Source organism: Leptosomus discolor, chromosome Z (assembly GCF_034619465.1).
Source record: "Leptosomus discolor isolate bLepDis1 chromosome Z, bLepDis1.hap2, whole genome shotgun sequence".
In the NCBI taxonomy this organism is placed as follows: Eukaryota; Metazoa; Chordata; class Aves; order Leptosomiformes; family Leptosomidae; genus Leptosomus; species Leptosomus discolor.
The window spans coordinates 26,001,212-26,015,123 of NC_141419.1; the positions used below are offsets into that span (position 1 = coordinate 26,001,212).

A 13,912-nucleotide genomic window follows, 5' to 3' on the forward strand; every position below is an offset into this window, starting at 1 on the left:
AGATAAAACTGAATCCTGTGCTTAGAAGACAGTATTTGACCTAAAAAATTAAAAAGTGATACACATTGCAAGGGACAAATCTAGATGGAAGATCAGACGGTGGAATTAAACACAGCCACTAAAAGGAGGAGAGAAGATCCCAACAACCACCTTCCACAAGTTGTGGAAGACAAAGGAAAAAAATACATTCATAAATGAAAGGCAGCCAAAAAACTAAAAGTGGAAGAAGTCAGACCACCCTGATAATTTATTTTCGGGGAAGTGAGGAAAAAAAAATTAAGACATTCTGAGCATACCAATTCAAGAACAGAGGGAGCTTTGAGTGGTGCATTTGAAGTGACAGGAAAGCTTGGTTTTGTAAAATTGAAACTCAATTAGGCTGAGAGGAAAACAAGAAGAAAAAAAAAGAAAAGATGAGGCAAGTGAAGAAGAATTTGAGTGAAGTAAGACCACATCAGTCACACGATGTTCAGACAAGCTCTACAGTACTTTTACATTATAAAATGTATGGGATATATCAGGGCTGGCTTTCCTCAAAACGAAATACTGTTGTGTTTCATAGGACCACACTCCAGGTGAAATTCACCTATGCCAACCTCAGAAACCATAAGAAAAATCACAGAATTGGCTGTGCTTAAACCAGCTCTTATTTGGGTATACAGATAACAGTCTCCAGCTCTCACCTACCTTTGTAAACATCACAGCATGAAAATACGTGGGGTTTTTAGGTTTTTGTTTTGTGTTGTGTTCATAAAAATCAACAGCAATTCTTGTAAAGGAACCAGCGGTTCCACCAGTTCAGTATTCCTTATGATTAAATCGGGAATGCTTGATCAATGTTGAAACATCTTTGGCTTCTCTTACAATACACTAACAGCCCCAAGGCAAAGTTGCACTTGATGTAATTAGAGAAAAGAAGCAGATCAAAGGTACTGGAGCTGCTTTAATTAACAAGATTATTCTCTGCTGCAGTTCTTGTCCATGGTTGTGCTCCTACTAGCCTATCGCTGCCCATAGTGAAAAGGACAGCCTGATACACCCTGGGTTTTTATTTCTTTTTTATTTTAATACCAGCATATCAAAATGGATGCTAACCAAGTCAGCCGAGCACAAAATAAGTGGCCTAAAAAGGTCACTACTCATTAATTTGATCACAATGTAATAAGAAATGAATAAAAGCCTTTGAAATTTAGCCCAGCAAAAGAAGTAACATTCAAGTCACTAAAATTTTTAACTCATCAACAGTTCTCCTTTTTCCAGTTTCCAGGGACTTCACCTGCCTGCCATCACTTTTCAAACATCATGGAGAGGAGCTTGGCAACTAGATCAGCCAGTTCCCTCAGGACGCTGGGATGCACCTCGTCAGCATGTAAATTACAGTATGTAGCATATTCACAATGCAGCCTTTGACTGCGACTAAGAACTGGAAAGTCAGTCTCATGTTTACAAAAGATTACCATTTCTAGAGGTTCTTGTCTCATGTCAGAATTCAATTTTACTACCAGCTACTTGTGCCCTTCCAGAAGATCTCTAATCTGCCGTTGTCTTATTACTATCCCATAACTTTTCCAAGACCAACTCCTCTATTGAAGGCACTACTTCCTTCTGCCAGTTTTTGGTCAAATGGATAGGTATGGCAGTATTAATATAAAATCATCAGTGGTTATGTTACTATCTTCTGCATCTCACAATAAAAATATATATAATTAATTTTAATTTATTCTGAATAGGGATAATTTTGATTCAGTAGTATTAAGTTATCTCAGTGCTCTTTCATGGCAGTTTAAATTTATCCAAGTCAAGCTTCCACAGTTTCACTTTCTACCTCCAGTCTGATAACCCCAGCCACAGCAGGCAGAAAGCTGGTAAAAGCCTGTCCAACAGAAATCTCACTCAGCACAACAGCCAATTGGTTTGGTCAGCTTGGAGAAGAGAAGGCTGAGGGGTGCTCTCATCACAGTCTACAACTTCCTCAAGACCAGCAAGGAGGAGGAGGCACTGATCTCCTCTAAGGAGCTGGCTTTGTGAGGCCAATTTCGATTATCTCTGGATAGTGGGAGAGGTTGCTGAAGATTGAGAGAAAGCAAATGTCACTCCTGTCTGCAAGAAGGGTAAGAAGATGGAGGAAACTACAGGTCAGTCAACCTCGCATCAGTCCCTGGGAAGGTAGTGGACAAAATTGTCATAGAAACTATTTCAAAGCACATGAAGGACAAGAAGGGGATTGTGAGTAGTCAGATGGATCTACAAAGCGGAAATCATACTTGACCAACCTGACGACCTTCTACAGTGAGGTGACTAGCTTGCTGGATGAGGGGAGAGCAGTGGATACCTCAAGTTCAGTTAAGGCTTCCAACAGTGTCTCAGCCTCCCATAACATCCTCCTGATAAAGTACCTCTTACACAAGCCAATAGTGAGGAGGTGTAAGAACTGGTTGAACAGCCAGGTGCAGAGGGTTGTGACCAGTGGGACAAAGCCCAGCTGGAGGCAAGTCACTACTAGAGTACTCCAGGCATTGATACTAGGGCCAATAATGTTTAACGTCTTCATTAGAAACCTGGATGCTCAGACAGAGTGCACCCTCAGTAAGTTTACGGATGATACATTGGGAGAAGCGGTGGGTACATGGCTGTGTTGCCATCCAGAGGTGTGACTGATCCACACTTCCTAAAGTGGAAAAAAATTACCCTAAAGTATCAGATGGAAATACTGCTCCTTTTCACCACCATTTGGAGAAGAAGCTGTATTACTAGTACCATGTTACCACTGCTGCACCAACCACAAATAACAGGATCCTTGCAGACTAGACTTTACTTGCTCTCCTTCACAGTAGCGTGACACATAACACACAGTAATACCAACTGACAAGATACCGCAACCCCCTCCTGAAATCCTACAAGGGTCCTTCCAGTCACACAAGTGAACCCACCTCTTTTGGTGAAGGAAAATAAGTACTGTCACAACCTGGCTTTTAGTTGCTGCCAAATTTAACATGCATGTGAATGGCTCTCAATCTTGTTTCACCTGCTCACCTTTTCCCTTTCTGTCTCCTGATAATGCACAAATTTAGCTCCTTCTAAACTCTGCAATCACTTTACTTATCCATGTAATTTTGACATTAGATTCTCAAATAAACTTGTAAACCCACTTCATGCATTTATCTATACTAAAAATTAGTAACTTTGGCAAAACACATCACTCCGATTTAGGAGTCATTAAAAGTGCTAATGGCATTGTTTAAAAATTGCCTTTCATACAGCACTTAAGAACCTGAAATAATAAAATTCACTCATGATGCCTGTCACCTAACCATGTGTGCTTTTTCATCCTTTTTTCAAGGCAAACGTAATAGGAAATGCATGAAACTTTTTTTAAAAATATCCTACAGAATAGTAAATCACCCCTTACAAGTCATGAACCATGGGGAAATACAGAGTTTCAGTTACGTAAGAAGTGTATTTAAGTGCTATAAGGAAGTGTATTTAAGCAGTTATAAGGAATCGATACTTCAGAGAAGGAAAAATTGCAATAAACTCAAGACCAGTGAAAACAAATGCCTAGAGATGATTTTTAAGACTATCAAAGACATCAAAGGCTACAAAGCTATCTTCTTGCAGCAGGCATTGCTAAAAGGATTAATGCATGCTTATTTCACTTTCTCTGATAGGTAATTAAACTTTAAAATTCACAGTTACACTGAAATACGATACCACTCTGCTAGAAAGCAACTGCACATATTTATTGTGTTGAAGAAAGACCACCTTGCTTCTTCAGACTCAGCCTTAACAGGATTATTAGCAAATATGGGACACTTACCTAAGAACATTATATTTTTCCTCAAAATACGAAGCAACACTATGCCATCACATGTCACTATCAATCATAGAATGGTTTGGGCTGGAAATGATCTTAAAGACCACCTAGTTCCAACCCCCCTGACATGGGCAGGGACACCTCCCACTAAACCAGGTTGCTCAAAGCCCCATCCAACCTGGCCTTGAATCATATCAGGGATGCAGCATCCACAAATTCCTTAGGCAACCTGTTCCAGTGTCTCATCACCCTCACAGGAAAGAATTTCACCCTAATATCTAATCTAAAACTCCCCTCTCTCAGTTTGAAACCATTAACCCTATGCTCCCTGATAAAGAGTCCCTCCTCACCTTTCTTGTAGGCCCCCTTCACGTACTGGAAGGCCAGCATAAGGTCTCCCCGGAGCCTTCTCTTCTAGAGGCTGAACAACCCCAACTCTCTCAGCCTGTCCTCATAGGAGAGGTGCTCCAGACCCCTGATCATCTTTGCGATCCTCCTCTGGACCCGCTGAAGCAGGTCCATGTCTTTCTTATGCTGGGAGCCCCAGAGCTGGATGCAGTACTGCAAGTGGGGTCACCCCAGAGCAGAGTAGAGGGGAAGAGTCACCTCCCTCAACCTTCTGGCCACGCTTCTTTTGATGCAGCCCAGGATGCCATTGGCTTTCTGGGCTGTGAGCACACATGGCTGGCTCATACTGTTTTTGATCCACCAGCACCCCCAGGTTGCTTTTCCACAGGGCTGCTCTCAATCCAGTCATCGCCCAGCCTGTATCTGTGCTGGGGATTGCCCTGACCCAGCTGCAGGACCTTGCACCTGGCCTTGTTGAACTTCATGAGGTTTTGCACCTCTCCAGCCTGTCCGGGGCACTCTGGATGGCCTCCCTTCCCTCCACTGTGTCCATCGCACCAGACAGCCTTGTGTCAACGGCAAACTTGCTGAAGGTGCACTCAATCCCACTGTCCATGTTGCCAACAAGATGTTAAACAGCACCGGTCCCAATACCAACCATTGAGGAACGCCACTCGTCACTGGTCCCACTCGGACATTGAGCTGTTGACTGCGACTCTTTAGGTGCGACCAGACAGCCAACTCCTGATCCACCAAGTGGTCCATCCATCAAACCCATGTCTCTCCAGTTTAGAGACAGGGATGTCATGTGGGACAGTCAAATGCTTTGCAGAAGTCCAGGTAGGTGATGTCGGTTGCTCTTGCCTTATCCACCATCGCTGTAACCCTATCATAGAAGGCCACCAAATTTGTCAGGCACTATTTGCCCTTAGTGAAGCCACGTTGGCTGTCACCAATCACCTCCTTATTTCCCATGTGCCCTTGCAGAGTTTCCAGGAGGATGCACTCCATGACGTTGCCAGACACAAAAGTGAGACTGACTGGCCTGAAATTCCCCGGGTCTTCCTTTTTTCCCTTTTTAAATATGGGGGTTATGTTTCCCCTTTTCCAGTCAGCAGGAACTTCACCAGACTGCCACAACTTCTCAAATAAGATGGACAGTGGCTTAGCCACTTCATCTGCCAGTTCCCTCAGGATCTGTGGATGCATCTCATCAGGTCCCATGGACTTGTGCACCTTCAGATTCCTTAGATGGTCTCCAACCCAATTGTCTCCTACAGTGGGTGGTTCTTCATTCTGCCAGTCCCTGCCTTTGCCTTCTTTGACTTGGGCGGTGTGGCTGGAGCACTTGCTGGTGAAAACTGAGGCAAAAAAGTTGCCGAGTACCTCATCCTTCTCCATATCCCAGGTAGCCAGGTCTCCCATTTCCTTTCAGAGAGGGTCCATGTTATCCCTAGTGTTCCTAGCCTTCCTAGTACGTCCTTCACTGATGTACCTATAGAGGCTTTTCCCGTTGCCCTTGATGTCCCTGGACAGGTTTAATTCTATCAGGGCTTTGGCTCTCCTCACCTGATCCCTGGCTGCTCGGACAATTTCTCTGTATTTCTCCCAGGCTACCTGTCCTTGTTTCCACTCTCTGTAGGCCTCCTTTTTTTTGTTTGAGTTTGAGTTTGTCCAGAAGCAACTTGTTGCCTCCTGGCGTTTTTGTCTGACTTCCGCATCACTGAGATGCATCACTCCTGAGCTTGGAGGAGGTGACCCTTGAATACTGACCATCTTTCTTGGGCCCCTCTTCCCTCCAGGGCTGTACCCCACGGTACTCTGCCAAGCAGTTCCCTGAAGAGGCCAAAGTCTGCTCTCCTGATGTCCAGGGCATTGAGTTTGCTATGCGCTCTCCTCGCTGAACTAAGGATCTTGAACTCCACCATCTCATGGTCACTGCAGCCAAGGCTGCCCTTGAGCTTCACATGCTCCACCTGCCCCTCCTTGCTGGTGAGAAAACAAGGTCCAGCATAGCACCTCTCCTTGTTGCCTGCTCCACCACTTTGAGTAGGAAGTTATCATAAAAGCATTCCAGGAATCTCCTGGATTGCTTGTGCCCTGCTCTGCTGCCCCTCCAACAGATATCGGGATAGTTGCAGTGCCCCATGAGGACCAGGGCTTGTGAAGGTGAGGCTGCTTCTGTCTGTCTATAGAGGGCCTCATCTGCTCGGTGTTCCTGGTCGGGCAGTCTCTAGCAGACCCCCACTATAATGTCACCCGTCCCTGTGTTCCCTTTAATCCTGACCCATAAGGTCTTGGTCGGCTCCTCATCCATCCCCAGGCAGAGCTCCAGTACTGCAGCTGGTCATTGACATAGAGGGTGACAGCCCCTCCTCGTTGCCCCTTCCTGTCCTTCCTACAGAGCTTGTCTCCTTCCATTCCAACACTCCAGTCATCGGAGACAACCTACCACATCTCTGTGATGTCAGCAAGATCATACTCCTGCAGGCATGCACAGGTCTCTAACTCCTCTTGTTCATTTCCCATGCTACATACGTTTGCATAGAGGTATTTCAGTTGGATCCCCAATGAAGCTGACGTATGGGCTGGAATTCCTTTGTGCTGCTCTTCAGGTGCTCTCCTGTTGACCTCAGATGCCTCTCCAGGCATCTGTTGCTGGCACTGGCATCAGACTGGTAGGAATGGGATGGATTGAGGCTCCCATCCGCCCATGATTTTAGTTTAAAGCCCTCTTCACCAGCTTGGCGAGCCCATGACCAAAGATGCTCTTGCCCTTCTCTGACATATGGACCCCATCAGTCCCCAACAGTCCAGGTTTCTCAATGCGACTGTCATGGTCTAAGCAGCCAAAACCCTGGCTGTGTCACAAGTCCTGTAACCAGCTGCTGACCTGCCAGATTCAACTGGCCCTTTCAAACCCTTTCCCTTTGACCAGGAGGATTGATGAAAAAACCACCCGCGCCTTGGAGTATTTTACCATTGCTCCCAGGGCTCTGCAATCCTTCTTGCTACTCCTCAGATGGCTCCCGGCTGTATCACTGGGGCCCACATGAAACAGCAGCACCGGTAACAGTCCGTGAGCTGTACAACGCTTGGTAGCCTCTCAGTGACATCCCTGATAGGAGCCCCCGGTAAGCAGCACACCTCTGTGGCAGGTCGGCAGATGGGTGCATCTGTCCCTCTCAGAAGAGAGTCACCTACTGCTATCACGCATCACCTTTTCTTAGTTGTGCTGGTTGTTATTCGGGGAGCAGGTCAGGCTGGCTTGCTCAGCTCCAGCGTCCCTCCTGATGGGATGGGTCTTTCCTCTTCAGATTGCAGGGAGGTGAAGCAGTTCTGCAGGGGTACCTCAGGCTTTGGGGGAAGTCTCTTCCTCCTCTGAGTCCTTGGCTTTGCAACCTCCTGCATTATTGCCTCTGTTCCCCCATCGCCCCCTTCTATGTGTGCCGGTGGGAGAGCTTTTGGCTGTCTGATGGTGGTCTGTGAGTCCACTGCAGATTGCACTTGGAGCCAGCTCCCTGCCTCCTTCTCAGCCTCCCTGATGCCAGGCAGCCTGCTCACCGCCTCCTTTTGCGGGCAGGTTCTGCTGCCTGTCCCCCTTCTCCCCAGGAGAAAGGCCGAGGCACTCCCTGCAGCCTGAGCTCCACACCACAGCTTCTCCCTTCAGCAGCTTCGCCTGGGTGGAGGCACCGGCCACTGCTGGAGCAGATGGTGCCGACCCCCCAGACGGAGCTGCAGCCTGTGCTCTCAGACGGGAGCCTTGCTTCTATATTTCTGGTTTACATCTTGACTGATTGAGTACTTGTTAGAAAGCTGACAATCAGCCGTCTTGTAATACTAAAAAAAAAGCCAAAACCTTAAGTCGACCCCCATGAAGAATCGGCAGATGATGCTAAAGAGAACTCATTCCTCTGTACTTTTGTACTGAATTCAGACAATCACCACTATAAACGTTGATCCCAAATACCCTTAAATCACATTCGTTGAAGTGCTTTACAGCAAAAATCTATTCTATAGTTCAAAAAATCGAGGGGTTCAGTTAAAGATACCTGCCCCCAACCACCACCATCATGATAATGTTCAGGGCGATAATCAAGTTTCATAATATTCCTTCCCACGACATAACCGAAGGCACTGACTTACTCACTTTTACTCCAACTTGTGCCGCAGAACACTGCGTTCAACAACAAGCATAATTTAGTTATATTCCTGAGGAAGAGGATGGAGTAGATACACTGCAAAAACAGAGCTGAGTACACAATTCAGTCTTGCATCGTAATCTCCATTAAAACTTCAGTTTTTTAAAAAACGGCCACTTTCCTTGTTTCTTAAAAAGCAAGCAGCTTTTTCTTACCCTCCTTGGTGTCTCTGCTCCTACGTTTCTTTCAGTGTCTGTCATCACTGTACCCATGCTCTTCACAGCAAATGCGATTCATTTACAGCTCTTTAGGAAGTTGGTGTTTTAATACTACATGGTGATGATGAGCTGAGTAAATATTCCATCAGGTTTTACTGTGCAGGAAAACAGGGAGATGCCTATTCTGGAAAACATTTTTGTAGGTGACTCATCAGAGAAACTGTCCAAAATTGAAGGAACTAGAGCAGAGGTTATGAAACACACCAACAAACCAAACCACAATAATCACCAGCACCCTATAGGCATTTTAAAAGAACTCGAGGTTAAATAGCTGAATAACAAATGATAGTGGGTCAACTCTCATTCAGCAGTTCCTTGGCACCTCAGGACTAGAAACAGCAAACCTGAAACTATTTCAAAAAATAAAAATCTGCAACAAATTAAACTGTTAATGTAAGCAGTAACTGTAATTAAAAATATGGTTAGTGAACACTTACAAAATACGTGATATACACAGGAACAATTGGCATGGCTTTCGCAAAAGAAAATCCTGCTTTTCAAAACTATTTAAGATCTCTGAAAGATTCAACAAACACGGCCGTGAGGGTGTTGTAGCTGTCAGAAACCAACTTTGTCTTTCCAAAAAACTTTTAACAAAGCTTACCAAAGGTTACTAGGAAACTAAGCAGTCAGAGCATGAGGAACAGTCTTTAGAACAATAAGCAGAAACACATCACCCAAGGCATAAATCCCTGCCTCGCTCACACCTTGAAAGGCAAAAGAGGAAGGTAAAAGTCATGCAAAAATAAGTTAAAAAATTCTTCCCGCATGGGGTTTGTAGGCCTGAGGTGTCTCCTTGCCAGCCAGATGTTGCAGGTACAAGAACTTTATCTGGGTTCAAGAAGGAGTTGGAGAAATTCACAGAAGAAAAAAAAATATCTACTGGGATATACTAAATAAAAGTCCCCTGAGCTAAAACTCACTGGAGAAAAAGAAAGCAGCAAAAGGAAAATGCCATCCATCTGCTCAGTTTTTCTCTTTGGGCATCAAACATTGCCTATGACTTTATTTTTTAACAGTTAACATTTACAAATGTTATGACTTGCACGATATGTATTTTTTTATTATGATTTATTTACAGGAACCTCACCAAAAATAAGCTCTTGAACTCTGATGCTTTAAAGAAACCACACTGTTAGTAAAATTACAGGCCTTTCTACTTGTTTTACCAATCAACAGAAACATGCAATCAATGTAGGTACTGAAAATTGTTTTCTTTGGCAGTTTTGCACAAACTTTTCAGTTTGGTAACAACTGACATGGGACCAGACTGTTTTCATGGTACTCAGCGAAGGACAAGGGTCAACAGGGACAAACTGGAGCACAGGAAGTTCCACCTGAACATGAGGAAAAACTTCACTCTGAGGGTGGCAGAGCCCTGGAACAGGCTGCCCAGGGAGGTTGTGGATTCTCCTTCTCTGGAGATACTCAAAATCCGCCTGGACACGTTCCTGTGTGACCTGCTCTAGGTGAACCTGCTTTGGTGGGTGTCTTGGTTTGAAAAGACAGGTGTCTGTGGAGGAAGGCAGGAGCCTCCCTTGAAATGGAGAGTGCAACCCCCTTCCCTCCAAACTATTATAATTTTGAAATTAACGGGCCTTCAGGCAAAGATATGGGGAATAGGAATAACAGTTCTTTACTAATATATATATATATATATATAACACAAGGCAGGGAAAAACAAACAACCCACTGGTTTACACTGACAGAGTCAGGAATACAACCTGACACCCTGTTAGGGTGGCAGTAGCAGTCCGACAAGATGCTGGCTGCAGTCCTCCTGAAGCGATGGGTGTAGTTCTGTGGAAGCAGCAATCAGGTAAAAGAGTCTGGTCTTCCTCCGAAGGTCCAGTGGTCGGCAGGTAGCTCTCGTCCTCTGGAACTCCAGTGGGGGGAAAAACTCCTCTGGGAATCCAGTGGAAGAAAGGCTGCTAGGGTGTTCAAAATCTCCGTTTTTATTTGGCATGGACTGCTTGGCTCCTTCCCCCCCCCCCCCCCGGGCGGAGCATCTCACAATGGGATGGGGAGTCGTGAGGCAGTTCCTTGATGGGCCATTAACAGGAGATAGCCCAGGAGCGAGTTACCGATGGGTCAGGCGATAAGGCATTGTTGTGCCCAGTAACAGGAGATAGTCCAGAGGGGGGAGGCAGGGAGCACCGCCCCACCTGGTCTCAACAGCTCCTGAAGATGGTAATAGAATATATATTTTTTTTCTTTTGGCACATTTTACACTGTAACCCAGGACAGTGGGGGAGTTGGACCAATGATCTCCAGAAGTCCCTTCCAACCCCTACCATTCTGTGGTTCTGTGACATACCGCCAACTCACTCCATTAAAAGGACATCTATCTGTACATGGACATGTGGTCAGGTTACAAGATGTTTCTGTAAAATCAGGAAGTCACTGCCTGCTTTAAAAAGAGACCTGAGTTTGCACCAAGTTATATTAATGCCTCCATTCCTCAGCACTTGAGGGCATTTCAGAGGTAGCTGTACAGCTGTTAGATACAGTTAGTTTCTTGTTTTCTTCTGACAGAGCACCAAAGACTAACCAGGCATACCAAGCTCTCATATACTTTAATGCACAGCACTAGGAGACAGTGCACCCTCCCCTTCCCACCTTACCCTCCCACAGACTCCAGGGAACATTTTCCACCTTGTCCAGGTGTCACAGAGGAAGGCTGTGCTTCCAAAGCTGTTATCATTGCTATTAATGAAATATAAAATGTGATTGAAGCAACCGGGAAGCTGCTAAGAGTCTTTTGTATTGTCTTGATCCAATTTTGGTGAAACAGTAACTAGACATGATTTGAGACTAGATTGAGGAACCAGCTATTAGACAACATGGCTCTGAGAAAGGGTCATGGACTGTGGTTTGGACAGCAAACTACGAAGAACTGCTTGGGACTGACAAGATTAGAGAAGAAGTAGGCAAAAGGTAATTCTGGCAAGGGGATATCACAACCACCGACTCATTGACCACCTGCCTAAATTACACCACCTACTCAAAAAGGACAATAACAGAAGAAGACAGAGTCTGTGCATCAATTTGCATCAGAAACAAGGAAGAAAAAATAATCATTGAAGGAAATAATAATGAATATGTATTAGACAGGTGTATAATTATGCAAAACTCTGAGGCCACGGGGGAACAACAAAGCGAGGCTTGGGGTCTAACCCAGTACAGCCAAATGTACACACCTGGTGAGAAAGAAAGACTTCTTAAAAAAAAAAAAAAAAAAAAAAAAAAAAAAAAAACACACCCTTCACATCAGCTCGTTGCCAGTCTCTCCAAGTCCCCCCAGGCCCTCCCACCTGCCTGCTCTCCACCACCTTCACCGCCAAGGGCCGCTGAAGCGGTTTCCCCGCCCCGCCGCAGGAAAAGCGGTTCCCTCAAACGGCCGACGCGGGGCCCAACTCTCGTCTGTCGCCGGCTCCGCTGCCTGCGCACGGACACACGCCGCGACCAGGCACCTGCCTACGCGCCGCCGCCGCCGCCAAGGCACGGCCCGCCCCGCACGGAGACACGTGAGACGCCAGCACAACGCCACCCGCCGCCTCTGTGCGCCCCGAGGGCGGCCGCGAAACCGGCCCCCTCTGGCCCGTGGCTGAAGAACCCAACCCCGCCCGCCCCGAACGCCGCGCCGCCCGCCCGCCGCCGCCATCACCACCCTGACGCACCGCCCCGGGGCCGCAGCGCAGCCTCCCGAAGACCGGGGCGGGGCGAGAGCCAGCCGGGCCTACCGGCCCCGGGGCTCCTCCGCGGCACTACCCCTTGCGTCACCTGCAGCGCCCGCACTCCGGCCGCCTCTCGCAGCGTTCCACCGGCAGCTCCCACAGGCCCGCGCAGCCCTCGCCCTCCTCGCCCTGGGCCGGGGCCGGGGCCGGGGCCGTCCCGCTCCCGGGCGCCGTACTGCCCCGCTCCATGTCGTCGCGGCGGGAAGCGCTGGCCGCCGCCAGGGGGCGCCGGCGGGCGGGAAAGGCCACGGTCCCCGCTCACGTGAGGCGCCCCCCGCCCCTCCGCGGGGGCCGGTCCCGTCGGGGCGCGGGAGCCTTTCTCGCGGCGCGGCCGGCAGGGGGCGCCATTGGCGCGAGTCGCGCCAGGGGCCACCGCTCCGGTCTCGGGCATCCCTGGCCGGCAGCCGGCGGGAGGGCCCGGTGCGGCTGGGCCGGCGGCCCCGGGAGCGCCGAGCTGCCGTGCCCGCACCCAGAAGGGCCTCGGCGCCTGCAGGCGGCGAGAGCGGCCTTAGCAGCCCGCCTGTCACCGCGGCGGGGCCGGGCTTAGCGCCTGCCGACAGACCTCGGCCTTGCCCGCCGCACCGCCTCTGTCCGGGAACAGGCGCTGCCAGCCGCGGAGTCTCCCTGGGCGCGAACTGCAGCTTGGCCTATGCCTCCCGGCCCGTCCGAGCGGTGCCGGGGTGGGGTGGGACGGGGCGGCGGGCCCGGCCGGAGGCTGGCTCGGGGCCTCTGCGAGTGTCGGCTGCCCCGCGAACGGCGCGGTGGAGGAAGGCCAGCCGCGGGCGTGGAGCTGCCGGCCTCTGCTCGGCCTGGGCGCGTGTCGGGAGCAGCCTTCTGGTGCTAGGGACGGCTGTGCTGGAGGTGGGCATCGGTCCTGTTTTGTAAAACAAATTAACTGCTTGTCGTTAAATACATAGCTGAGCATTTTAATTGATAGTTTATTTGAAGTGCTTCGGAGCAGACGTTTGGGCCTTCCCGTGTCTGTAGGTATCCTTTACATGCGAGTTCACACGACTCTAGGAAGAGAGGCTGCAGCACCAGCTGTGCTGGTAGGAGGGCGGTAAAGTGACGGATAAACTCGGACTCCTTTCCAAACTCAGTAGTACCTGCTCTTAAGAAATAAAAAGAAACTGTAGATATAGACAAGGATTTAGATGCAAGTTACACTCTGATCATTAAGTCAGACAGGATAATAAATGCAATATGTATTATACAGTGACTGTTATGCAGTAAATGGAAATGTATTACACAGGAATGGACTGTATTATACAGTAATATGAAACTCAACTCCAAGGTTATTGCAGTTTACTTCAGAGTTCTACTGAACTATAGTAACTAGTGAATCTCCATACAAGAGATCCTCTCCTGAAATTAGCAACTGCAGATGAGCTGGCCGGTTATTTGCTGTTTTCTGTTCTGCATCCAAAGTAAAATGTGTTGTGTATACATATTTACAATATTCAGTCCCATTTGATGTCATTTAGGCCTGCTGGTACTGGATAAGATTAAGACAGTTTTGGTTTTAGGTTTTGTATTTTCATACTGTAGTTTTGTATCTGCAGCTCAAGCTACAACTGAATTCAGTTTCTTGTA

At 47.8% G+C, this 13,912-nt stretch overlaps 1 protein-coding gene across 1 annotated transcript in view; it reads right to left on the reverse strand.

The window, feature by feature from the left end:
• The window catches only part of DTWD2 (DTW motif tRNA-uridine aminocarboxypropyltransferase 2), a 93,850-nt gene extending 80,662 nt beyond the window's left edge, over positions 1–13,188 (reverse strand). Inside the window, exons 1-3 of the mRNA XM_086480052.1 lie at positions 12,973–13,188; positions 12,843–12,906; positions 12,366–12,462 (exon numbers count right to left, since the gene is read on the reverse strand). Coding sequence (XP_086336178.1) covers positions 12,366–12,462; positions 12,843–12,906; positions 12,973–13,188 — 377 coding nt within the window. The remainder of the gene's footprint in view (positions 1–12,365; positions 12,463–12,842; positions 12,907–12,972) is intronic.
• Positions 13,189–13,912: the final 724 nt, after the last annotated feature.